At 55.2% G+C, this 27,204-nt stretch overlaps 1 protein-coding gene across 12 annotated transcripts in view; it reads left to right on the top strand.

The window, feature by feature from the left end:
* Window positions 1-27,204, top strand: part of DLG3 (discs large MAGUK scaffold protein 3) — an 80,584-nt gene that overhangs the window by 1,313 nt on the left and 52,067 nt on the right. For 7 of the 12 annotated variants that reach the window (XR_005107449.1, XR_005107448.1, XM_037407856.1 and 4 more), the window contains exons 2-4: window positions 743-874; window positions 9,097-9,245; window positions 10,847-10,999. Coding sequence is in view for 10 of the 12 variants with exons in the window: in XM_037407856.1 (XP_037263753.1) it covers window positions 743-874; window positions 9,097-9,245; window positions 10,847-10,999 (434 nt within the window). In the remaining 2 variants the exon portion in view is untranslated. Of the gene's footprint in view, window positions 1-742; window positions 875-9,096; window positions 9,246-10,846; window positions 11,000-25,054; window positions 25,382-27,204 lie in introns of those variants that run through there. The other 5 variants (XM_037407864.1, XM_037407861.1, XM_037407863.1 and 2 more) reach the window with 1 other exon arrangement.

Here is a 27,204-nt window from a genome sequence, read left to right as displayed (position 1 = left end):
TGGGATGGGCTCAAGGTCCACAGGAGCTTCCCACCTGCTTGAGAGATGGGTCACATCTGGGGCTGGAGCTGGACTGGCAGCCCTGGGAGTCAGCCCAGAGAAGCATGGAAGTGTCCTGGCACAGAGAGATCACAGCTCCACTATTTTATGTCCAAGGTTGTCTCACGGCTGTGGTGAGCCCAGTCTTTAACCAAAACACTGCTTCATGGCAGCCTCCAGCTCCCCTTCTGGCCAGCATCCCTCCTACCCTGACCCCAAGACATCATGTTCCTTTCCCACTGTGTCTCCTGCTGACCCAAGGCTGCTTGCTGCGTGGAGCAATTCTTACACTTCACCCTATAGAAACCCAGGTTTTGACATACACGTAGCAGAACTGTTGGCAATATCTTGGGCTAGGGGAGTGGGGCCATGCTCAGCTTTGCTGCAGCCGTCTGGCCCTGCATGGGAGACTGCAACCCACAGCCCTCTCCAACCAAGACGTGTCCAGCGGACACAACCACCTCCCATCTAGCCCCTGCCCAGCTCTCTGCCATGGTCCCTCACAGCAAGGTTAGCTCTTCCAGGTATGTGTAAAGAGGCTGCTTTTGTGGCTGTCTGACTCTTAAAAATCCAGAGCTGGAAGGCAACTTGAGTATCCAGATGAACCCTTTGCACCACTCCAAGGCTGTACTCAAGCTTTCCCTGATGATGTCTGTTCACCCTTCAGCGTTAATGCCTTGTTACTCCTGTATCATCTCTGCAGACACTGAACGAGCAGTGGAAATTCTGACCAGATACCAAAGCACCCTGCGGTCCCCAGAGGAGCAGGAGCTAAAAGCCTCCATTGGAAAAGTCTCGCACATCTTCCAAAGTGAACTCTTCCAGGCTCTGCTGGGTAAGCCCCTGCCTTGTGATCCCTGGGGCTTTGTGGTCAGTGGGCTCTCCTGGGGGGCCTGATCCTGCACAGGTGCCTGGTACTGACCAGGCATCCGTATGAACACATGGGTGTCTATAATGCCAGCAAGCTGGGCTGTCTTTCCCTCCAGGGCTTGGGCTGGAGATACTGGGGGTCCAGGCTGCAGTAGCTGGGTGGTTGTGTTATGAACAGGATTCCTCAGTAGAGCAATTGTGGACAAGGGGTAAAGCCACCTTCATCAGGCCACGCCAGATCTACCCAGCACCCGCTAAAGGATCTGCAGTGCTGCGAGCACCCTCTGCGCAGTGCAGGTGTGGGGTGTCTGCAGCCACTACTGGATTTCCAGCTTTGCTGCCGTACCAAGGGCATCCCGCAGCAGGGCCTTGCTCCTCCCTGCAGCCCTCAGCTTCATCATGACCTGTTACTTTCTCTTCTTGCTGCTGACCTGAGGGGAAACTAAATTTTTCTATCTTTGAGAGAGAATTGATGCATACCCAGCTCCTTTTGGGGTATCCTGGTTTTTCTGGCACTTAGACCTACAAGCACTTGCGAGTAACACACTATGCAAGTGGCTCCATTTCACCCAAGAAACAGACTTGGCAGCGAGGCTCGTCTTGGGGTTGAGCACCAGAAAATGCCATTTTGAATGCATTTGAAAACACACTTTCTTTGCAAAGTATGTTTTTTCAGAAAAATTCAATGGTTTTGGACTCTGAAGTTGCTTGGCTCCATTCCCTGCCAGAGCAGACCAGATCCTGGCTGTGTGGGTTCACTTAGGGCGCTGATTTTGGAGGTAATCCCAGAGAACCATTTGCAGAAGCTGCAGTGTGCTGAGAGGGGCACGAGCTCCTGCTCAGCTCCTCTCCTTTAAGTCCTGTTTGCTGTGGTCCTCGGGGAAGTGTGCATAGCCCTGGCAGTTTCTGTTCCCAGGTCTCATGGGAGAGAAGCTTGAGTTCCTGCTGGGAGGGAAGGGAAAGCACCCCAGAAGCTCTGCACCCCAGGGGAGGACCTCGGCCTTGGAATGCAGAGGTCCATGTGTGGTCTGTGCCTCGTTCTCAGTGCATCTTGACCCAAGGCGCGCGCTCTCTCTCTCTCTTTCCAATACCAAGAAACCCTGGCATTCCCCCTCACCATCACTCTCCACTTGGCAGCTCTTGCCTTTTCCTCACACCCCTACAGCCAGGGACCCATCTCCGTGCCCTCAAGTTGCCAGCAGCTCCTCTGTGCTTCAGGTTATCCATTGAAAATGAAATACAATCATGCCCTGAGCGATTTTATTCTCTCCTTTCCTTGTTCTTGCTGTTGGAGCATCACCTGGAGGCTTTCAGCCCGAGTGCATCTTTGTGCAGGGCTCATGCTAGGACGTCTGTGCCATTGGCAGCAGAGACAGCCAGCAAGGGAGGGCTCCCTGGGGCAGTGGACTCCTCTGTTGAAGAGACCAGCATGCAGCTCCTTTCTCGCCTCTTCATTTATACAACTCTCTCTCAAGATGGACCACACTGGAGGCAGTGGTCCCCAGCAGGGCTGTGATCGCCTTGGCAAACCTGACATGAGCCCAACACCCCTGGCTGCTTTTGTGTGCTCCCCCAGCCCTCCCCAGGGCTGTGTGAAGGCAGCAAAGCAGCTTTCCCAAAGCCCGGGGCTGTTCATATTAGTGCAAAAGTGTTGCAGAGAGTGTAGCTGGAGAGAGCACATCTGCGTGCACGCCAGGCTGGCTGCAGTTTGCACGCTGGCACGCAGATGCTGCACAGACTTCCCAGCTCCCTGCTGTAAGCCGTCTGTCTTGGTGTCCTGTCAATGCTGGCACGAGGGAGTGTCACTTGATTGCTGGTGACCTTTTCAACTGGTTTAACAGGATATTAGGTCCCCGTGCCAGAGCGAGCTTTCTCTAGATGTGTTTACCTAACTAGGAATTTGCATCAATTACTTCTGCCCCCTCCTCCCCCTCCCCGGATAATGGGTTTGTGAATTCCCTGCATGGACACGTGTGATGCTGTGTCCAGCTGCGTGCTCGCTGTGCCCGTACACGGCCAGCACACACCGGGGTCACTTAGTGTCCACAGTCTGGACCCGGTGGAGCACAGTGACAGCTCTGGGAGGGTGGCAGAGCATTTCTATTTTATTTGTTTTTCACCCCCCCATTTTCTCACTGGGCTGCTGTGTCCCTGTCTGAAGTTTGCTCGGAGTCATGATGCTGGCTCAGAGTTTATCCAAGGGAAGAGGATTTGCAGGGGAGCTACTGCAGGTACACCTCCCTGCATAGAAGCTTCCATGCCATGCCAGATGCTTCTAGCTCTGGAGACGTCTCAGTCTGCAGAGGTCCCTCCTCTTGCAGTCTTTCAGCAATATGGGCCTGATTTTCCTGCTTTTTTTCAACCCCTGGGGAACACGAATGTATGAGCATGGTACATCCTTGTCCTCAGATTGCATGTTCCTACGGGTAATGGTCTCCTAAGACACGCATTGGCTGGCTCGAGTTTGAACACCAGAATGCATTATGCTGTAGTAGAGCTACCAGAAGTGCCAAACATGGAGTTTTCCAAGTTGGTGCACATGAAAAATGCCAGGGATATGGCATTTCTGTACCCTTTTTATTAAGAATAAGCTGGTTTGTGGACTCTAGAAGCCCCAGTTTGCCCAGCTCCAGGCGAGGATCTGCTGGGATGTTTGGATAAAACCTGCGTGGTGTCCAGGGCTGGATGTCTCTGTCACCATGAATGTGCCCAGTGTTGCTCTGCACATGCACAACTTTCTGCCAGACTCCTCTGAGCACAGCACAGCCCCTTAAATCCTTGTGGTCATCGTGCCAGACCCAGCTCCCTCTCCCAGGAGCTGCCCGTGCCCCGGGGCACACTGACTCTGCCAGGGTGGCTTCTGCCCCAGCAGGTGCCACAGCAGCTGGCTCGGTGCGGCACAGCGATGCGGGAGCTGCTCTGCGCTGGAATGCGCCAACCCTTGCTCCGCACAAAAGAAATTCCTTGGCTCGAAGAGGGAAAACAGGCTGTGCTGGCTCCCTCTCCCTGGCCCCTCTCCCTGCGACTGAGGCTGTGGAGCCAAGCGCATGACTTGCAGGGAAACGGCCCAGCCAAAGGGCGCTTGAGGAGCCTGGGCTGGGGGATGCTGTGGCTGTGGGGATGGGGCGACTGTGGCCCCGCTTTCCCTCTGATCCCTGGAGCCCCTCAGGGTGACGTCGGCCTCCTCTGGTGCCGCTAGGGAGGACAGGGCTCGCACGCAGAAGCAGCTCCCTGACCTTTCCTTCCTGGAGCCGGGGCTGAAAGGGGCCGTTGTGCCCTTTGCAGCGGGCAGATCTGGGCGGACAGGCAGGGTCTGTGTGCGCTCAGCCATCCCGGCTGCCAGCAGCCCAAAGGGCAGCGCTCCTCCCGAAAGCCCTCTGGGGCTCAGCTCCTCTCCTGTGCCTGAGCAGAGGCTGGCGCAGACCCCAATGAGGTCCTGTCAGCTGCTCGGGCCCCCAGCCTTCCCCTGTGGGTCCTTTTACCCCAAAAAAGGTTCCTCACAGTGCTTCTCTGGGTGCAGAACTCCAGCAGGGAGCTCGGCTCGCCAGCAGCGCTGCTAGATATGGTAGTCATGGCTTCCCTGGGTGGCTGCAGGAGCCAGGATGGAAAACTGGAGGAATCTGGAGGATTCCCAGCCCTGAAGACTCCTCCTTTTGCAAATTAGCCCATAGCCAAGGATGGAAACTCATAGCTGGATTGAAAGCTCTGCTGTGGCAGCCATAGGTGTGGATCCTCCCTACAGTAGTGGGGCCACAGCTGGGAGGCTGGTGCAAGGCTGAAGTTTCTGCTTGGGGTAAATCTGCAGTGATGCAGCTGATGACAGTGCATGTTGACATATCAGAAATATCATCTTCTGGAAGTTCGCGTGCCGGGTGTCATAAGGGCTCTGCATTGCCACTCGGATGCTGGTGCTATAGAAATATTTAATGACGTTTATTTGACATACTGACCCCAGGAGGAAATTGCTAGACAAATTCTAATCTCTGTAAATCTTGAGTTACTCTTCCTTATTAGATCTAGAGTGGATACGCTGTCACCAAACAGAAATCGAGCTGTAAGACAGAACATGCAGCATCATCTTTTGCTACCACAACGTTGTCTTACTGAGGTTTTTCAGGTAGTGCACAGGTGAGGCAGACTTGTGTGCAGCTTGTGATGCCCATAAGAAATGAAGGAAACCAGCATACATGTTAAATTATCTTTAACGCCATGTGCACGTGTGTCTTAAAATGTACTGCTGTCACAGCAGCGCCCTTGACTGCCTGAACCCAGCCCCCTGATCCTGAAATTCGTCTGGTCCCTGGTGCCAGCGGTGATTCCCTCTCCTGGCAAGCATCTAAAATGGGCTGAGGGTTTAAGAGGTGGAGAGTGGCTGCTTCAGAGGACAAGCTTCCCGCTCCACGGGAAGCAGCCAGCTTGGCTGCCCAAGGCTGTGTTCCTGCAGCAGATGGGTGACAAACAGGGACGCCAGCAGTGGTGCACCCCCACGATGGGGCTGTTCAAATCCTGTTTTCATTTTTGCAAAGTTTTGTGCATTCCAAGCATAATCCATGCAGCCAGGAGCCCCTGCTATCCTGTTATGCAATGACTATTTTTGTAACCAGAAGGAGAGATGTTTTTGCATGAAAACAAAGTCCTGTTTGTCTGGCTGTGCAATGACTGCTTGCTGTGACCTCATGTCTGATTTGGGAGGGCTGCAGGGGCTGCCAGCAGCGTGCTCAGCACCCAGGGGCTGCGGAGGGGATTCCCCAGGCACTGTGGGTGGATCTGGGGACTCCCACTCCTCCCGTCATTGCTGGCTGCCCCATGTCTGCTAGGGCACAGGACAGAGCCTGACAAAGATGCAGCACGAAGCAGCAGCTGCAAAAGTGGCATCGAAGCCAGGCAGTGGGATGGTGCTCCCTGGACTGGGGTGGCCACACAGCCTGTTGGGCTCCCCACGAGCCCAAAGCTACTCTGCTGGCAGCTGAGATTTATAGCAGCTTTTTCCCTGAAGCTGGGAGGTCACCAGGCAGCCCCTAGGAGCTGGATGATGAGGGTCAATACTGTTCCCCATCCCATCTGCAACATAGGTGTGCTGCTCTGGTGCATGGGCATGTGGTTAAGCATAGGGAGAGGGTGAGGACTTGCATCTGGGGGTGCAATCCTGCTTTGTGGAAGCATCCCTGGGAAATAACCTCGGACAATGCTCAGCACATCCCTGCTTACACTGCCCCACATTGACCTGATTTCTTTTGAAAATCTTTATAGTGTGCTTTTAATACTCCATGGTGCCTTGGTGTGGCATAGTTTCAGGTGAGAAATTGCACACTGAAGGGGCTGATGGAGCCACTTCATCCCTGAGCTCCCAGGAAGTGCTGGGAGAACGGCTACAGCCTCCTCGAGCTGAGACCCACCGCTTGCCCTTGGAGTCACTCGCAGAAGAGGGACTCTTCAGCCTCTTCTGCAATGGACGCAGATACAGAAAATGATCTCAGGTTCCTGCTGTGCTTTCCCCGCTCTGAGTGCTTATTTATGCTGCCGTGACTCTTCGACCCTGCCAGCTCTACCAGGCTTCCTGTTTCCCAGATGCTTGAAGGGATTTATTACTGTTTTATGCCTTTCGCAAGGCGTTTACCAAACTCTTTTGGCCGACCTTCTGGAGCTTTACCTTTAACCTGGCAGCATTTACCATCCTTTCTGGTTTCCTCATTTGGACACAGCCTCAGCTGATGTCTTCTTCCTTTAACAGCCTCCCTTCCCCTGCAGCCCAGCCTTGTGGTCCTCCCTTTTGCCTTTACGGTATCCTCTGGCCAGGACCTGTGCATTTGCTCTGTCTTGGTGGGTATCTCTAAATAGGCTCAGTGCCTCCCACAAATGTTTTACCCCCTTTGTTACCTCTTTCAGTTTCTTTGTTGTAGTGGGTTTGCATGGAGAGGGTTTGGTAGCGGGGGGGCTGCAGGGGCGGCTCTGTGAGAAGCTGCCAGAAGCTTCGCCCATGTCCGATGGAGCCCGTGCCAGCCGGCTCCGAGATGGACCCACCGCTGGCCCAGGCTGAGCCCAGCAGTGACGGTGGCAGCGCCTCTGGGGTAACACGGTTAAGAAGGGGGAAAAAAAAATCTGCACAACAAAATTGCAGCAGAAGAGTGAGAAGTGAGAGCAGCAGCCCTGCAGCCCCCCAGGCCAGGGCAGGAGGGGGCCGGGGGGCTCCAGGCGCTGAAGCAGAAGCTCCTGGCAGCCCGTGGGGAGCCCACCATGGGGGAGCAGACACCCCCACACACAACCTGCGGGGGGACCCCCCTGGTGCCGGGCAGTGTGAGGGGGAAGGGGCAGCAGGACAGAGTGCGATGAGCAGCCGCAGCCCCCATTCCCCATCCCTGCGCCGCTCAGGGGAGGAGGGAGAGAAATCGGGAATTAAAGTAAGCCTGGAAAGAAGGGAGGGGTGGTGGAAAAGGTGTTTCTAAGTTTTCATTTTAGTTCTCATTGTCCTACTCTGATTTGAATGGTAAGAAATTAAACTGGTTTCCCCAAGTCTGGTCTGCTTTGCTTGTGATGGTAATTGCTAAGTGATCTCCCTGCCCTTATCTCCACCCAGAGCCTCTCTTTACGATTTCTGTCCCTGTCTGGTTCAGTAGGGCAGTGACAGAACGGCTTTGGTGGGCACCTGGCATCCAGACAGGGTCAAACCACCACATTCGTAAAAAAGCTTCTGACTTTTGATGTAGTCCTCTTTCTGAAACTAAACACGTCTGCACCGGGTGTATTGGCTTTTGTTGCTCCTACAGGGGTGCTGGATCTGGAGGTCCGTGTCTGACCTGGCTCTGGAGGTGAGCTAGGGGTGCTGTGGGTCAGCAGCTGCCTGACTACACAGCAGTGGGGGCTTCCTTAGGGAGAAGTGAAGCCCAGTGCAGCCGTGCTGCTCCCTACAATCCTCCACATGTGACCAGGAGAGGGTAAGATGCTCCTGGCAGGGATAGGAGAGGATGTGGGCTCCCACAGCCCCTCTGGAGCTACAACTGGGCAGCAGCTGCCATCGGGTTCCTCTGTCACCCCGTAACTGTCTCTGGAGCAGCAAGGGCTGGGATACCCCATTCTCATGCCTCTCTCCGGATTTTATTAAATCACTGTTTAGGCCTCAGCCTTCCTCCATCTCAGTGGAACTTTCTGCTCACTGTTATGTCCAGGACTGATTTCCTTCCCAAAAGCAGAACATTTAAAACGTTCAGGTCATAAATGAAAATCTGTTCCAGAGTCTTTTGGCATGTCTGCTTGGTGTATATTTCTGCCAGTGAACTAACAGTAGTGATAATCACTGGTAATGATTGTCTTGGTCTAGAGACAATTATATTTTGCTTCTTGTAGTCATTTTACGTGTAGTGAATTATTTTTACAAGTTGTACTATTTTAAAATGATTTAGTGTCTCTTCTGAGTTTCCTTTTGTTTTCATTCAAAAAAACATTCTGGAATTTATTATTAAAACAGTATGATTTACAGCAGCAGGTTCAGGTCATTGGAGCCCAGAATGGAGATACCTGGCACCTGCTTGTGGCAGTACGCAGGTAGAATTGTGCCGGGTGGGAAGAGGGAATTTACTGGGGAAGGAGCTGGAGATAACACAGCTGTAGCCGTCAGTATTAGAGCTTGTACACAGTGAGCCTACTGTCCTCATGCTGTGTGCCTTCTCTGCCTGTCCCCATGGGAGGGGAGACCCTCGATGGGCCAGGGTCGCTGGGGAGCAGCAACGGGGAGGGAAAAACCTGGCAACATCAGGGCAGGCAGGCAGGGGCTGGCTGGTACAGGAGGCTTCTCAGGGCAGAAGGGACATGGGACCACACATGGGGCTGGCACAGCCTGGAGGGGAGAGCAGGATGGGGTGGATTTCTGATTGATGTTGCTGAGCGCTGTTTGCTCTTAGTCCCCATGGAGAGTGTGGTCATTGCTCTGTGGAAATGCCCATGCCTTCCAGAGCCAGGCACCCCACTACACCTCTTGCCTTGCAGAGGGGGCACGGTGGGCAGCATGGCAAGGGTGGGGAGCCAGCAGAGCCCTGCTCCAGCCCATCACCCAGGTGCCAGCCTCTCACAGAGGGCTCAGGCTTATGGTGCTCTGGAGGCAGAGTGGGTGAGCCCAGATGCTGCACCCCATGCAGGATTCTGACATCAGGCTGCCTCCCCGGTCCTGTGGATGTTTCCCATGCTGTTTTGCAGATATCCATGAATTCTACGATTTCACGCTGCGCTCTGCACCCCCGCAGCCTCCCAGCCCAGGCACACATCGTGGCACAGCCAGGCAGCAGCATGCAGCCAGCGAGCCCAGCTCTGCGGTCACACTCGGAGAGCCCCAGAACCTACCTGAGGTAAGGGCTGCCCTGGCACGGTGCTGCGGGGCCAGATCCTGCACACCTTTGTGCTGAGGGGGAGGCAGGGGGGGATGGGAGGCTTCTGGCCGCTGCAGCCCAGCCAGCTCACACCCAGGGTGTTTCCATATCTCCTCTGTCATAGCTTGTCTCATTACTGAGGCAACTTCTCCGGTTCACAAGTGTTAATTGAATTACTCTTAATGCAAAGATCTTCAGCTCCAGCGCTGGTTCCTGCTCAGCTGTTGGAGCTGGATTAGTTGCTCCTGTCTGACGCTGTCTCCCACGGAGGCGTTTTGGCGCTCTGATCCAGCCACCTCGCGGGCTGCTTTTGATAAGTGAAGTAGGTTGAGTCTTTTCAAGTTTCCCTTTTCAGGATTTTCTTCCAGCTCTCAGATAACTTCTGTCTCTCTTATTTGCATTATCTTTAATTTCCAACAGCCTTTTAAAAGATAATGTACCAGGTGGGGAGGCAGGAATTGAGCAGCAGGGTCTCAGTTATCTCAAAGGCACCAAGGTAAATAAAATTGCCTCGTGCTTTTGCAGGCCCTCTTCTCACTCTCACTGCCTTGTGCCCTGTCAAGGGGATGCTGTGGGATCCCCCTGAACTGGGGATGCAGGAACATTTGTGCAAAATGCAAGAATTCAGGGATTCCTCCTTTCCGTGAAATAATCCTATCAGATAAACACCATATTTCTGCCTCACGGACTGAACTGGCTTCCCATCATATACCTGTAGGGATACCAAATCTGAGTGGCACACAGGGACGATGAAGCTGAATGATGTCTCCTAAGGAAGAACACTTTATAGGAGCTTGATGATCAGTAACAGGAGAGACAAACCTACCACAGTCAGGGCAGGAGGTAGCTGTGTCCCTCTGACTCAGGAACAGTTTTAGTCCCTTTTTTTCTTGACCCCTCTCACATTGACAGTCCCTCTAGTTAAAGGCAAACCTGCAGATCTAGTCTGTGTTTATGAGCAATTTTTTAGTGATGTTACCCCATAAGCAGTGGGAACCCCACTTCAGTTTTTGGGCTTCCCGTAGCCTTGATGCACCCCCTGGCAAGCTCTACTGGCAGCAGCCACCATTCTTTGTGGCCAGTCCAGTCCATAGGGCCCTGAGGAGATGTGACAGTCAGTAAGGACATTTACAAATCAATATGGAAACAAGTGGAGAAGCAGCTGCTGGCCTGACGCAGTGGCAGGAGGGGTGCTCCTGCTCCCTGCCCAGTGTCCTGCACGCAGGGGGGATGAGCAAAGCAGCCGATCCCAGGGCTTCCCTGCACCAAACACAGCCCAAGCCCATTGTCACCACCAAATCCCTCCTCCTTTCTCCAAAAAATGTTCTTGAGGCCTCCTATGCTGCTGAAACAGGACAGCCCAGACTCCCCTGCCCGCAAGCCCCCACTGTTGCCTGCAGTGACCCTGCTGCCCATGGGCCCAGTGCCAGGGCAGGCTGTCACAGGTGGTGGCATGCTCACCGAAGGCAGTATGAGCCCCTTGCGTGGGGGAAAGCTCATTTCGGCCCTTCCAGAAGTGATGGGGAGACATGGAGGCAGCTGGCCTGCCCCACCTGCATGAATCCCCTCTCTATTTTCAGGATCCATCCCAGGACGGTGAGCGGAGGCTTCCTGCAGGGGCTGGGGACATGCCAGGGACGCCGCCGCGGCTGGTGAGGGTGACAGCGCGGAGGACGGAGGCACCAGCCAGTGTCTGCAGCCTGGTGCTCAGCTCTCACAGCACACTGCCCCAGGTGAGCCTCCGTGCGCCCCACGCCATGTCCCACCCTGCCAGCCCAGCCAGTGGCTGGCACTGAGGGGACAGCACCGGGGCCGTGTGCCTGTAGCACTGCAGGGACGGTGCTAGGGAGGCAGTTTCCTCCCCTGGGGCTGAAAGTGTTTCCTCATGGCTACTGTGGTGATGCTCAAGCTAGAAAATCTAGCTGTCACCTGTGCCAGGGGCTGGACAACACCAAAATCATCCCCTTGCATTAGCATCTACCATGGCCCAGTGTCAGCCCTCAGGGCTTGGAGGGCAAGTGGATATGATACAGAAATAAAGAGGCTGCGTGGAGCTGGAAATCCTCCCAGCCCCATCCCTCTCACCCCCAGCACTGGCACACTCCCACATTGCAGATTTCAGTATTTTTTTCTCTGAGCTCTTAAATGGCAGGTCCATTCCTCAGCGTACCAGTAGCTTTCTGTGCTGTCTTATTTACTTGGAAACACTGTTTATTTGGATGTGCATTGTAAATCTCAGCTTCCTCCTGGTGCATTGTTTGAGCTACGCATTTGAGGGGAGTTTTAGGGGTGAGCAAATGCCAAAATGCACTTTTGGGGGGGATGAAGTGGCCAGGATGGATGGAGCTCACTGCAGATTTAAAATGATATGGAAGTGTTGTTTTCCTTGGGGTAGTTTAAAATAATGCTTGTTTGCTAAGTCAAGGTCTTCTTCCAAAATATTCTAAATACAAAAATTGCACTGCTTCTTTTCTCCTTTTTAAATGTTTCCCTTCTTATTCTGGACTGCAATAAAATGGGTAACACCCCATTTTTTTTTTCCCTTGCTGTTGAATTTCTCCTTTTCCTCTTGCTACTTCTCTACATTTTCATTCACCAAATCTTTACCTGTTTTGGAAGGGCAGGGTGGTGGTTTTCTGAACACAACAGGAGGATGAGCTCGGCTGCCAGTCTCCGCTCACCAGTGGGAGGGAACCACGACCGCAGATGGGGGAGTCATAGGGCAAAACCCACGAGGGGTGAGAGCCTGATCAGTCAGGAACAGCCAGATTTTAAGGGATTTTCTTCCTAACTGTCCCAAGCTGTGGAGTGCAGCTGCTCTTGCATCCAGCCCCAAATGTCTGGCTGAGTTGGATGTCTCCTTTAGCAGCAGCCACCTAGCTTTGATTTTAAGCCTTCATGTGATGGGGAATCTGCTGTCTCCCTATCCTGGCTGGCCTGATGGTTATTTATCCTTCCCATTAAAAATCTGCACTTTACTGTTAGCCTGGATTTCTCTCGCTTTAGCTCCCAGCCCCAGGAAATTTTGCTGGCTTTGTTTGCTAGGATAAAGGACCGTGGCAATCAGAAATGTTCCCAACATGTAGGTATTTATAGATGCGTCTAAGTTCCCTCTTAACTTTCCCTTAGATAAACTAAACAGATTGGCTTCTTCACTCACTCAGTGTGAGGCAGGTTGTTCCAGCCCTGAAATAATTCCTGTCATTCTTTTCTGAAGCTTTTTTTACTTTCAGCCTCCTCCTTTCTTAGCCTGTGTTGGTACGGGTCAGGAGACGGTCCTTGGTGCCAGGCACTGGTGCTTTCGGGGTCACCCATCTGGGGGGACTGCAGCTGCCAGCCTGGAGCAAGGGGTCACTGCCCGAGAGGGAGGGGGCAGTGGGGACCTGGGTGGGCAGGACAGGGCTCTAGGGGGGCTGTGCTCTGGCAGGGCTCTCATCTGCAGCCTCTTGCATCCCAGAGGATGGCCACTTCACAGCCTGGCTGCAAGCAGAGCAGGGACCTGGAGGGGAAAAAAAACTGGGATGGTAGTGTTCAGTGCTGAGCTTAGCCATGGCCACTCGGCTTTCTGTGGAGACCCAGCAAGTTTCCTGGAAACTGGGACCAAGCAGTGCTGGAGAGCTGCAGGCTCGAGCGTTGCTCCTCTGTGGCAGCCCCTGTGCTGGGATATGGGGGCCTTGACATGGTGGTAAGCCTCTTCCCCAAGATGCCATATTGATCGCTGTGCACAGGCCTTGCCCCGGCAGAGCAGGAGCAATCCCAGCACTCCCCCGTGTCAGCAATCCGGACCATGACACAGGATCAGCTGTGCCTGGGGACAGGCTGTGCGTGGTACCACAGCGTGGGCCCTTCTTTGCATCCCTCACTTCTGCTTGAAGGCACTGAGGACACCTCAGCACCTGCCCAGCATCACCTCCCATGTTGGCTGTCAACAGCCCCAGCGTGCAGGACAGCGCCGGGGCTGGATAACACCTACATATCCAGCTCCTGCCCACCTCCACAGTGACTTCTTGCTCCCCGGCCTTTGGTGCCTGCTTTTTGTCACGGGCATTTCCGAAGTGGGTTTCAGGAAAACACTTGAGATGGCAAATGGCACTTGGAAGAACTAGGGAAGGTTTTATAATAGGTGATATTTAACGCTAGGGCAGGAGGGCACCAGCTGCAGGGCGGAGCAGCTTCCCCCAGCGACCGGGGCTTTAGCTGACACCGTGCCACTGATAAAGGGCAAGATGATGAACTGGCTTGTCCTGCCTGAAGTAAGTGCAATTCTCTCATCAATCAGCATCCATCAGCGTAAATAAGTTTTCTTTGTCCTGGCATTGTCCTCTCCCCTACCTGCAGCTCTCCCCAGTGGTGATAGCAGAGCAAAAGCCACCATAACCTGCTTTAGCCAGGAAGACACATGAGAAATAAATTGCCTCTCTGCACAAATGGTTCCAGGAACAGGAAATTTTCTGTCTGCTGGCTAGGATGTGTGCACACTCCAACTAGCCCTGCACTGTGCAAATGGCTGCTGCAACGGAAGTGGGACCGGTAAATACAGCAGCAATATGTGCTTCCTGATGGCGAGGATTAGTGGGCTGAAACCATCCCTCTATGGGAAAGTGGATGTTCAGCCTTCAACAGGGCAAAAGCAAAGGGACTCAGCCAGCTGAAATGCCCTGTTGAGGCAGTCAGAGGCACAATCCTGCCTGAGCTCTGCTGTCTGTGGGGTTATATTTGATGAATCCTCCATTTCAACCTTTCCCCAAGCCCCATGGTTGCATTAGCAGGGCTGCTCAGAGCTTGTGTGCATCTGCAGCACGAAGACCCATGAGGATGCTCCTGTGGCCAGTGCCACTCACCTGCACTCACAGGCTGGCAGGAAGGCTGCTTCTCTCAGGAAACGCTGTTCTCATCCTCCTCGTGGGGAGCAGAGAGCAGCCAGCTGTGAAGACAAATGAAAGAGGAACAATGTCGCTGATGAGGAGAAACTCCGCGTCTGCAAGGGAGCTCTGCTCTTCCCCTGCCATCCTCTCCTGCCTCCCAGTGTGGCTCTGCAGCCACTCTGACTTCATGCCTGTCATCATGCCAGTGCCGTGCCACCCCTCCCACGGTCGCCTACCCGTGCATCCCTCCTGCCTGCCAAGGGTTTCATTGCCCGATGCCAACACCACACCACAGCTCTGTCCTTGCTCAGCCCAACAGCTGACACTGAGCAATGGCAGATCTTAACACGATGGAGAGAGCGAGTGAGACTGCTTCAGAGGACAGACATTCCGTGCATGCTCCGAAATTACCTGTGAATGGGAAACCTCACTGGTGGGGGTGCTGCCACTCCCACAGGCTGTGGATGCAAGGATGCTACTAAGCATGCCCACCTTGTGCCAGGTGCCAGCTGTGCTTTAGCCCTGCTGGGCTGAGGCCAAAAACGTCCCCTTCCCTCCTTGCATGCCAGGGAGGGGACAGCCTAGCTCTGCAGAAACACCCTGGCAGGGTGTTAGAAGCTCTCCCTGCTGCACCTGCTGCTGAAGAAGATGCATCTGTCTGCCCTATAACCCACAGCTCAAGTGCCAAAAAGGTTTGTGGAGCTCCCCAGGGGATTAGCCTGAGAAAGGCAGGCTGTGCCGCCAGCGTGGCGACCGGCTGTCTGCTTCCTCTGTCCTTCCCTCAAGTGCTTTTTCCTTTTTCCCGATTTGCCTTTGGCCAAAGAGAAGGGCGTTCCCGTACTCTGTGCCTTTTCCTGGCAGGAGCAGTTCTGGGCATTCGCAGCAGGTCAGGATGAGACCAGCATGTGGCAGATGCTGTGGCTGCAGAAATGCACACTGTCATCTACCCCCTTCCCCCTGCCCTGGCTGCAGCTCTACCGCTCTTCATTTTTTCTGCAAGGTGTGTGAGAGGGGAAGCACCAAGTAGCTGTTTGCTATCGCAAGGAACATCAGGGAAATTAAGCAGGTCCCTGATGCAGGTGAATGTCTGACAATGCATGCAGCCCCCCCTGAGAAGCCCCCTGTGCTTGGTTGTACTTACCCTGCTGTCCCCACCATCCCGTGTCCTCTCCATAGGCTGGCTGGGCAGGCAGCTGAAGCCATTGCTGCAGGCCAAGCTGGCCACTGCTTTATCTCAGCTCAAGCCCAGCAGCATCAGCCCTGTGACCCCAAAATCCTGGGAAGTGGCTAATGCTCAAGCAATGGGAGCAGAGGAGCAACCATCTCCAGGAGGGGCCCCCCTCCCTATTGCATCCCCATGCATCTTTGAGAGCATGTTTAATTTTAGGGGAAGCAGAGAAGAAAAGCAGCAACCCACAGCCCAGAGGCCCCAGCTGCTGCCCTAGTGTCACTTGAGCCACTTTGTGCCTGGAGGTTACTTCAGAGCTCTGCATTCAGATGCTCTCCAGCAGTTTTGTAATGCGACATCGCAGACACAGGCTCAAAAGCTGAAGTGCTGAAGCCAAGAGGATGTCTGTCTGCAGTAACACGCTCAGACTGAACCATACCTCAGCCCTGCATAGCACAGACACCTGGCCGGGTGGTTGGCTACCTGTGTCCCAAGGATGCTGCTGCTCAAAGGGGGGTCAGCATAGGCTGTGTCAGTAAGAACTGTCACTTCAGTGGACGTTTTGGGGTTGAATGGCCTCAGCTTTACTAGAGGCTTTTGCTATTCCTGCTGCAGACATAAATAAGGAGATGCTTAGACCTCAGTTCTCTCAGCTCAATATACAGCTTCAGCAAAGGACGGAGAAGTCAGTAGAGCCACCAAGCTGTCAAACCAAAGGCTCATGCGTGGGTGACTTTCTGTCTAAAACCAGCAGCAAAAGGAAGATCCTTGGCAGACCGCAAGGCTTTTCTGGCTGTGCAGCATGGAAAACCCTTGCCAGACATAGGGCTGTTGGTCTGTCCATTCATCCAAGTCATTATCATGGTTTTGAGGTTATTTTGTGATAGTGCGAGTGCATGCTGCACTCCCCGTGCAGTGGCGGAATGGGGACAGTGAGGAGGAAGCTTTGGGGAGCATCCCACAGATGGCCATGCTCCAGAGACATCCAGATGAGCCTGGAGTCTATCCATCCTCCCACCAGACTCATGCTGCAGCTTCATTTCCCTCCATCTAGTGCATGTGTCTGCCCGTCCCCAGGGCGGTGAAGCTGCTGGGGCAACTCACACACTGAGATACACGCCGATGGTTTTCATGCATAGCTCTGAGAGCAAGAACCGAGACCATTCACAGGCATCTCAGCAAGACAGGGACTGAACAGGGGCCAGCCCCATCAGTGCCTTGACCAGGAGCTCCATGAGCTGCTGCACTGCCACCACTGGGTCTCTGTCTGCTTTGCTATCAAGTCTCCAAAATGAGCTGGTGCAGCCTCAGTGCAACAGCTGCACAGCAGCACCCCGGTCCTTCCTTTCCTGCTTTGCCTTGTCAGGTGACAGACCACATTCCTGCTGCAATTGAAGTGGAGCATTGGAGCTCATCTCCCATCACACCAACCAGCCAAAGGCTCTGGAAGTGCAGAGCCTCCATGCTCACAGCACAGGATGTGCCACCCAAACCTCCACCCATCCATGTTCCACTCCTTCTTGCAGGGGATGCTAAGGACAATTCTCCTGGGTGCGTTTCTGCAAAACAAACAGGTTCTCCTCACTGTTTTTTAAAGGAACAAACCAAGCTTGAAGGCAGAGCCTGGCAGGCCAGCTGCTTTCTATCTGGAGCGATGGAGCTGGGGTAGCGTTGCTGCATCTTAATGGCATCGGGCTGGACGGAAATCAGGATTCTGGTGGCAAAGGCAATACCGGCACTGTTATAAATAGACCAGCCACAATAACTGCTCATGAAGGTTTTTAGTCTTTAGGATTTGGAGGATCGGTATCAAGCTATGCTGAGAGATCCATTATCCACCGCACTGACAGAAGCTAGGGGAATTGCAGGGGAAGGAGGACAGTGGATGAGTGCAGGTTTGGAAATCGTCCCTCTTGTGAAACTGAGTGTGAGCCCTTTGAAAGGTGTTCTCTGCTGCATGCTGCCTCCTCTTGCTTTGCTGTGCCTGCTCTGGGGGGTTAGACCGTGCATGGCTGTCACAGTGCAAGCGTTTCAAGCTGACCTTGTGCCCTGCTGCAGGAAGCGAGGGTTGGCTCCAGGGCATCACCTGCTGGAGCCCTGCAGCCTGTGGGTACAAAGCACCTTGCAGAAGTCTCGCTGGCATTGCACCTAAAAATTATTCCAAGTGTTGAAACTCAGGCAAAGGCCACCTGCGATTCATGGCCTAGATAGCTCTCAGGGCTGGCACCACTCAGGCACACCAGCATCTGTGCCCAAAGCACTGGCATGAAGAGCATCATGCCTGGCCTGCATCACTTGCACAGCCTCACAACCAGCTTCCCACCTGCACGTGTCCAGGAAACATGGCAATGTCCTATCAGGCTGTCCCCCCTTTTAAAGGCATATTTTTAGCCCAGATCATTTCACAGCCCGTGCTACAGCAGGCTGTGGGAGGAGCTGTGGCAGAGCAAGTGAGGGGGCACTGCTTGCGATGCAGCAGGGAGACCTACCCCGGTCCTGGAGCTGGATTCATTGCTGATGCTGGGCGCAAGCTCTGCCCACTGCTTCGTGGCACGTGCCGCACCGCTAGTTGCCCTCTGTGCAGTGGCATATTTTGCATAGCTGCATCTCATGGGGTGTTTTCACGGGGTGGGGGTTTGGAAGCTGTGGAGCTCTGCTGCTGTGGAAGCACCCCCACGTTACCACTCTGGTTCAGAAGAAGAGTGTGGTGATGAAACAGTGCTCCCAGCTGCCTGCTCTCACCACACCGTGGCTGGGTGGCGGAGCTCATGGCCTGGCTGCCTTTGGGGCAGCACTCAGCCCAGCTCCTCGCCCTGGCTCCTGTGGATGCAAAGTCCCTGGGACCCGACCATCCCACGGCCAAACCAAGTCCTGAAGCCAGGGTGAGGGAAGCAGCATCCCTCAACGTCACCGGTCACCCAGGGCTTGCGTTGCTAGTGTGTCACTCGTGAGGAACACGCGTATGGGCGTGCCTGTGCCTCGGGAGTACCGCCTCACCCCACGGCTGCGACCCAGTTCGATGGTCAACTCGGAGCTGCCCAAACGGTGGCGTCTTCTCCTGGCGTGCTGGCAGCAGAGGGGACGGGCGGGTGGCGACAGGGCGCCTTTAAGAGAGGCCCGTGAGCCGGCTGCGGCCCCGCGGCACGGGCGCTGATTGACCGAGCGGGCGGCAGGCGGGCCGGGGGCGGGGCCAGCCATTCAGAAATTTCCGAGCAGCACTTTCTCCCTTAAAGGGGACAGGGCAGTGGTGGCAGGGAGAGTCAGGGCCAGCCGGGCATTCACCTCCCGCCCACCGCGGATGCCTAGGGCTCCCAGAGACAGCAGCGTTCATTTTTCTCCCCGAGGTTGGGCAGGTTCCCACACCGGGAAGTGTGTCCTGGGGCAGCACAGCCCAGACGAGGCACCAGTATCCCCACAAGCTGCTGGCTGGGGGCAGTGGGAGCTGCTGAATGGGCTTTGCTCCGTCTGGAATGGGCAGATTGGAGCAGGGCTGGCCAGGTGAAAGAGAGAAAGTGTGGACCCACAGAGCTCCCCTGCTTGCCCCCCATGCAGGGTGGGAATAATCGGGGAAAGGGCATCTCTGGGTCCTGGATGTGGGGCAAGGTTCCTCTGGGCAGGTCTGTGCTGCCCAGGGCAGCCCCAGATCTGAGCAGAGAGGTGCTGAGCCCTTGCAGCACTTTCAGGGCCACATCTTGGCTCGCTTCAAGGATGGGACTGGTTCCTGCAGGGGTGACTCCCAGTAGGGAGCCCATGAGAGCCAACTCGTGGGACTTTGTGGCCCCAAGGTCATGTCAGCTTAGGCAGAGCCAGCCAGGAGACCTCTGACAGCCTTGTACAGCACAAGGGGGGTGGGGGGTGTTGCTGCTACTAAGTCTGAGTGTGTAAGCAGACCCAGGGACAGCTTGGGACTAGTGAAAGATAGGGGGAAACAGGATGTCTAGTGGGGTCACACTAGGCACAGCAGCTGGAGATCGAGGTACAGGACAAAAAACCATCAACCTATTCTCTTAAAGACATGAGACTTCGAAAAACCTCTCTCTGACTCTGGCTTAGAGCAGTGAAGTTGTGCCCCGGTTACGTTTTCAAACTTTCCCTCTGTTCCATCAGGCTGGAAATGTCCTTTTTCCTAAAGGAAATGAGGTGCACACAAGGACTGGGCACCCATAGACCACAAGACCTGGCAGTGCTGTCATGGCCGTGCCCCCCTTGCGCCCAGGGAGGTGCCGTGGGAAGGCAGCCCACAGCCAGCCCGCACTTCAGGTGTTCCAGCACAAGGCAGAGCTGCTCTGCCGGGTGATGGGGAGAGCGGCTACAGGCATTGTGAGACTGTCAGGAAATCTATAAAGGCTGCTTCCGTTGATTGCTATTAAATAGGGCCTCCAGGCTCTCCTTTACAGACAGACAGGGAGCCTGGGCTCTGCTGTAGGGACCTGCCACAGGTCTCCATCGCTCCTCTCTCCTTGCTAGCACAGCCATGGAAGACATTTAGTTGGCCATAATTTAAATTGCAGAAAGTGGCTGGTGGTGTTTATTGAAGCCCCTCACACTGCTGCTGCCAGAAGTGAGGATATAGGAACTGCGTAGTGGCACTGGGCAACATATCAGGGATCATTAATAGAATGAAAATGGTTTTGCCCTAGAGGAGAATAATTTGTTTGGCAATTGCCCTGAGAGTGCTGAGAGCTATCGGTCCCTTGGTATGCCTGGTTATTATTATCCCAGCTGCACATTTCCCAGTGTGAATCGCTGCTGGTGGCAGGTAGGAACAGTCTCAGCAGGAGGTGTTTGTTATTCTGCCCCTTCCCACTCACCCGTGACTGCGCAAACACTTCAGTGTTCACAGGATCCACGGACCCCGTTTGCCCTCTAGCTGTGCAGCCAGCTCTGCAGAGCATCTGTTCAAGTTCCATTTGACAAGCCACAGCCACAGCAAATTCCAAATCCCTGCTGGATGGGGGTCTGTGGTAGTGCTAAGGAACCAACTGATGGTCTAGAGCCAAGTTCAGTTGGTTCCTTCCCTTTGCTACTCATCTCCCTGTGGCATGCTTCCCACCCACCCCGCCACTTACCTCCTGGTGCTCCTCAGTCCCTGTTCTCAGCTGAGTAGCTGCCGACCCTGCTGCCTCCCCTGCGCTTCAGACCTTGAGTAGCTTTTTTGCAGGTGATTGTGGTCAAGAAAGGTACCTTCCTCACACAACACTGTGTCCCCCTCCTCCTCCTGCAGCACTACAAAGGTGACACCTTCCCCATCTGCACCCAGGCTTAGCGCTAGCGCGTGACTTTGGTTCCCCTGGCAGGACGCAGCTACCACTTTGGCTAAAGGCAAGGAGCAGCATGACAGCACTTATGTGACCATCATCTCTGCAAAGAGCTGCCTTCAGCCTGCCCCATCTTCTGCTCCTAGAAAGGTTTTAGGTGCAACAAACCTCCAGCTCCTGGACCCTCATACTTGCCTTCCTTTTCCCATAGGACTTCATGTGAGAGGAAGAAAGTGACGACAGGGGCTGAAATGCCGGCAATAGCAGATAAAACCTAGCTCTGTGCTGCCTTCATGCCATGTAAATAGCACTGTCTCTGAAGATTTCTGGACGCTTTGCTGAAATTAGGACCTGAAAAAAGAGCAGCTGCAAAAGCTGAACTTAAATAAGACGGGCAGGCTTCTGGTAGGAAGAGGGTAGAGGATGACAGAGCTCTTGGTTTCCTTAAAGCACTTCCCTCCATGAAGGCTCCTGGCTGGAAATCAGTTCCCAAGTCCTATAGTTCTGTTCAATGCCCATGTGGCTGGGGCAAGATGCCCACAGCTGCCTGAAGGTGCTGGGCACTGCACCTGCCCTGCCAGATCCAGGTCTGGGCACCCCAGTGCAGGTGCCTGTGCTGGTTTTGGCTCCAGTAGGGCCACTCCCAGTAGCCAAAACTGCTACTCACTGACGCAAGCTGGAGAAGTGCAGGATGTGGATGCCCCTGGCCAGCCAGCCCTGACCTCCTCTTGGGCTCATTAATGTGTCCCAAGCCCCATGCAGTGTTAGGAAGTGTTGCAAGCAGGTGGCAGCAACCAGGTGGTTTTTTCCTTTTAATTTGGGCTAGCAGGAGGCACATGGAGCTCACTACAAATGAGTAGGAATTAACCAATTCTCGTGGCAGCTAAAATGGGACATGTAGGTTTTGAGGAGGGGAGCTGCAAGTGGGCAGGGAAGAACTTCATCAGAGATACAGTGTCTGAGGTTCAAGGCCCCTCCATTTGCAGGCAGCGATGAGGCACCAACACGTAAGAGAGCCAGGGAAAGCAGCAGCAGCTTTTAGATCGTGGAGCTGTCCCTGAGTTTGCAGGCTGGCAGGCAGAGTGGGACGGAGGCAGCGATGCTGGTGCTCCGGGGCTGGCAGAGAAGGTGTTTTCCATGTGGAGATGCCTGTTGCATGCACGACTGCCCCATCTGTGGGGCTGCTGGAGACTGAGCAGGGAGAGGACCAGACACCTTCCTTGTGGAGGACGCACTCCAGTCTGCCATGGTGGGGAAAAAAAAAATAATCAAATGCTTCTCTTAATTGTTTACTCAGCTCCTTATTAAAGCATTTTTCTCTAACAAGTCTTGTCCTTTGCTTTTGCACTTCCCCCCTAAGTGAATGCCCATGTCCCTGCCTGCCCCCACCACAGGACTGAGTGAAAGGAGATGTCTGCAGCAGGGCAGGTGCAAGCAGTTGGGGTTACAAACTGCATATGCCCTTGCCCAGTGCTCTCCTCCCACCCAAGTCAGCCGCTTCCAGGCACGGGTCTCCTGCCTGATCATGGACTCAAAGATGGCTTTGGCTGGAGGCTCACAGTAGCAGAGGGGGGCTCATTGACTGGGTGGTCAGTGGGGCTCTGCACGCTGCATCGTCCTTGCGGCCAAACCATGCCATGCTGGTAGAACTGCAATGAGAGGGAGGTTTGCAGCTGGGCTGGAGCACTAATTAGTTATGGTTTTGTTACAGGTTCTGGGCACATCTTGTTAATGAAGTGACTCAGATTTCAGAGGTGCTGCAGGGTGGGGAAATGGTGGGTAGCCAAGATGGACTTCGTGTCTTTTTGCTGTCATGCAGGAGACACTGACTGACTGCCTGTTTCTGTAAGGCTTATTGCTCTGCTTTGCTGCAGCAATCCCCTACCTTAGCTTCATCCCTGCCCCGGTCCCTCCCCTCATTCCCACCTCTGCCCCCACTGCTGCAAGATGCCCTCTTTGCCTGGGTGACGTTCCCCCAGCTCCCTGGTCCACTCTGGCTGTTGGAGGAGGTAGAGCACCTCCCCAGAGCACAAGGCTCATCAGCCCAGCATCCTCCTGCAGGGCCAGCACCGTGTGCTCTGGGAGATGGCACAAGGAGCAGCAGAAAATGTGAAGATGAGCCTAATATCTTAAAGCCTGAAGTGTAAAGTTCTCTGTTCGTGCCAGCACTGCATGCTTTCCTTCCATGCACACAAACACAGGTTTTCATTGATTAAAATAACCGAACAAGCTTGCTTTGCATGCAGGCATCCAATCCTTCCTTGCCTTAGCAAGCTCCTGGGGTCTGCAGCATCCTGTAGCACTGAGCTCTGCAGGGTAGAAGTACTTTCTTACGTGCAGCCGTTCGTCTTGCTGTGTCTCTGGGTCTTTGGGTCAGCGCCACAGTGCAGCCGGGTCCCATAACAGTGATCACCATGGGAGCCCCTGGGAGCAGCAGGGTGAGGTTTACCAGCAGAGCTGTTTCCCAGGGCTCAGCAGCAGTGCTGTGCTCAGCCACTCAAGGCCAGCGTGGTGGGGACAGACTTTCTAGACTTGCTTGTCCAGGAACATTATGACTGTCTTAAGCTTGCAGCTGGGGAAATTTCAGTGTAATGTATCTGAGCCACAACACGGCTCCATGGCATTAAGCATGGATTAGCACATGATCATGGCATCTATCCTGTGACCGAGGTAACCTGAGAGCCCAGACGCAATGAAGCGCAGGCAGTGCTGGAGAGGACAGGCTCTGCACCACATGGTGGGGGCCATGGGGCTTGGGGACAACATGGATCCTAATTATGGGGTGTCTTTTGCCCCCTCCTGTTCACCCAGAAGCAACCATTTCACTTGACTGGGAGCAAACACTGCAGGAGCACCTCTGTTTGCAGTGGTCAAGTGCAGAAGTAATTTTGTATTGCAGTTTAAAGAGCTAAAAGAAACAAGGAGTGGAAACAGGCATTGTCTGTCATCATGAGCTTCCTTCTCCTGCAGCCCTGCTTGTGAGCAGAGCCATACTGCACCGGCTGCACGAGGCCAGTAGGAAGGAGCTTATGGATCTTGTAGCCTGAGCTGTGGTGTTGAATCACCACGTCCTGTGGCTCACCTTGCAGCCCCCTCCTGCTTCTGCCTCATTCCTTTACCTGTATCCCGCAGGAGACGTATTGTGCATCTTTCATTGCTTTTCTACATATTTATGTACCATTTCTTGAAATAATTCTTAACTCGCCCTAGTGTTTATTACAACTCTTAAGCATTAGAAGGCTGGTATCAGGTTCTAATTGGTCAGATGTGGGGCTTTTGTAATGGTTTTTCTTAATGGTTTTTCTTTATGGTTTTTCTTTCTACCCTTCCAGTTTGTCTGGGTGACTCTCTAACGAACTTCTTCCAGCCTGGCACTCCTGTGCGAGAGGTGAAGGGCTGCCTGAGCTGCGCTGTGAGCAGTGCCCTTGCCCTGCCGCACCAGCAGACATTTCTGCTCTGCTTTCACCACCCCTTGAAGGCGGTAGTTGGAAGGCCCAGCAAAGGCCCTTGGGGTTCCGACACCCCCAATGCACCGTGGCTCCCTGGGCAATGGCAGCATCTCCAGGGTGCTGTGACTGGAGTGCGCAGTAACATTTCCAGCAGAGCGGGGTGAGAGCTGATGCTGGGATGCAACAGAGATGTTGCTGCCAGGCTAGTGACCATGGTTCAGGTCTGGAAAAAATATTTCATACTCCAGCATGGACCACGGCTTGAGCAATGCGAACCCGCCTTGGTGTCAACCACAGAGCCGCCAGGGCTGCCCAGCGCTGTGCTGGGGCTGGAGGAACGGAGCTGCACGAGAGCTGCCGGGTGCGTCTGGGGACGGGGAGGGGGCGAGGGCAGCCGCAGGTGATGCCCGGGGCTGCGGAGCAGCCGGGCTGTTCCCTCCGGGGCTGCCGGGGGGCAGCGGGGGCAGCGCGGGCACCCCCCGGGCCCGCTGCTCGCAGGCGGGGTTCGGACGCGCTGCCCGGCCCGGTGGGGGTACGCGGGGCCGCGGAGCGGGGCGAGCCGGGCCCCCCCACCCCCGCGCGCATCGCCGGGGCGGGGCGGGGCGCGGGGGCTCCGCGGGCGCGGATTGGCCGCCGGGGGGGGCGGGGGGAGGCGGGGGATGCCTCGCGCCGCCGCAGGTGCCGCGCTCCGCGCTCCCGAGCCGCGCCGGACCGGGCTGAGCCGCCCCATGCAGCGGAGCGGGGCGGAACCGCGGCCCCGCGCCCCGCGCCGGGAGCGGCCCCGGGACTGAGCGGCGCTGCGGGCGATGCCGCGGCGCGCCCCCGCGGAGGGCACCGCGCTGTAACACCCCCCCCGCCCCTTCCTCCTCCTCCCGCCCCCGCCCGCGGGGCCGGGGGCGCCGAGCGGGCGAGGAGGCGGCAGGCGCGCCTTGCGCGGGGCGGGGGCCGCTGCCGTCCCCCGAGCATCCCTCCCTGCCTCCCTCCCTCCCTCCCTCCCTCCGCGCCGCCTCCCTCCCTCCCTCCCTGCCGGCTCTATGGTGTGAGGGCAGCGATGCACAAGCACCACCACTGCTGCAAGTGCCCCGAGTGCTACGAGGTGACGCGGATGGCGGCCCTGCGGCGCATGGAGCCCCCCTCCTACGGCGAGTGGCAACACGAGCAGTACGGCTACGGCGGGTATGGCTCGCAGACCCTGCCCGCGCCCGGGGGGGCCGCGCCCGCCGCCCGCGGCAAGGCCAAGCTGGGGCCCCCCGCCCGCGACCCCGCCGCGCTGAAGCCGCCGCCGCCGCCGGGGAAGAGCGCGCCCAAGGTGAACGGCAGCGGCCCGGGCTGGTGGCCCGAGTGCACGTGTTCGAGCCGCGACTGGTACGAGCAGGTACGGGCCAGCCCCGGGCAGCCGCTCCCCGGCGCGGACGGGATGGGACGGGGCGGCCGGCCGGTGGGGGGGAACCCGGTAAGAGTGGCGGGGTCGCGGCAGGGTGCGGTGTCACCCCTGGGGTGGCCGGGGTCCGTGCTGGCATTGCTGGGGCTGGCGCCGGTGTTGTTGCAGTTGGTCGTCATCGTTGCTGGCGTTGGCCACCGGCATCCCTTAGGTTGCCATCGTTGTTGCCTGGGCTAGCCGCCACGGTGCTGCCCAGCCTAAGAGCGCTGCATCGGAGCAGCCTGCACGGGGCCAAGCGGGGACAGCTGGGTCTTGCTCAGCACGAGGCGGGCATCGGGTGCGATGTTTTTCGGGCACCCCACCCGAGGTTCTTGCCGCTTACGATGCCGTTGCCTGAAATCCCAGCAGCATCCCATCATACTGTGTTCAGCAAGCGTGGGGAGTGCTGCCCACCGGGCAGCCTCGTGGGCTCGCGGTGCCGCTGCCAGCGCTCCCAAACGAGCACCTGCTCTCCGTTGAGTTGTGGTTTCCTTGCTCTGCTGCTACATCCCTGCTCCCCGAGATTATTACGTAACCCTGCTCTGGTCGCTGGCGTGCTGTGTGCATTCTGCCCCATTTCACTGCCTCCATTTCTTCCCACACATGTTCATTTTAGTAGTGCTCTTCTCCAGGACCCATCCTTGGCTGTGTCTCTCTTTCTCGTCTAAATGGAGGGACCGGTCTTGTTTTGAACCCACAACCCAGCTTAGAAAATGGTTGGATCTGTTTGCAAAGCATTAAAATGGAGGCTAGACCCTGCCTGAAAAACATTTTACCCTGCTTTAGAGAAAGGGATTTCAATTTGCTGCTTCTGCTTCTTTCATTCATTATCCTCAAACCTCACATGATTTCTTATTGATCCTTCTAATTATTATTTCAAGATGCTGTAGCAGGCAGACACACAGGAATCAATGGGAATTCTCTCCTCCTTTCCCCTCGGAAAACACAACCCTCTTCTTCCCTTCCCCTGTTTTTTCTTCATTACTGTCTCAGTCTGTAGCTCTGGTTGAAATAATTAGATTCGAAGCTGATACACCCAGATGATGTTTACAGAAAGCACCCAAAAACCTAGCCACCTTCCTATCAGCCTGGTCCTGTTTTCTGTCTCTTTCTCTGCCACTCTTTGCATCGAAATCAGCCTCAGTGTTTCTCTCGCCTGCTGATTCCTGGCAAGCATTCTTCCATCTTTCCTTCGTTCTTTCCTTCCCTCCATCCACAGCAGCAAGCTCAGGGAGCTGGGTAGGTGCAGGGAATTGAAGCATGTCTGCTCCTTCCTTTCCACTCCTGCTTGCATGAAAGGTCCGGCCCAGGGTTCCTGGTAAGATGATTGCAAGCAGGCTGGGAAGGAAGTGATGCCAGCTGCATTGCTACCGTGGCAGGCTGGGCAGGGGAGCCTTTCATGTTTTTGCAGTGGTGGAAGAGAAATCATTGTCTCTTTGTGGTGCTGCCACGGAGCCCTGGGGCTTGGGCTGCTCTGAAAGTCCATGTTGGGAATCTCAGCTCAGCCTTAGCCTTTCAGAAAAAGGGGGGAAAAAAAAAAAATCAAAAGCTTGTCGTGGCATTGCAAGCAACAGAGGATGCCAGTGTGTGAGGCTACGTGAGCGTAGTGGGGTCTGCATGTAGAATATGACGTGTGTGGTATGTGCACTGCCTGTATCAGAGCAGGCTGATTGCTCCCTGGTGTGTAGCAAATGTATGCAATGAGTAAAGCTTTGCAGCAAATACCTCAGTAATGCTTCCCTTCTGATCCAAGGGTGCAAAGTGCCTGAGCTGTTTGG

This window comes from Falco rusticolus, chromosome 14 (assembly GCF_015220075.1).
Source record: "Falco rusticolus isolate bFalRus1 chromosome 14, bFalRus1.pri, whole genome shotgun sequence".
Taxonomy (NCBI): Eukaryota; Metazoa; Chordata; class Aves; order Falconiformes; family Falconidae; genus Falco; species Falco rusticolus.
The sequence above is the reverse complement of the archived record's forward strand: the minus strand, read 5'-3'. Positions and strand labels throughout refer to the sequence as shown.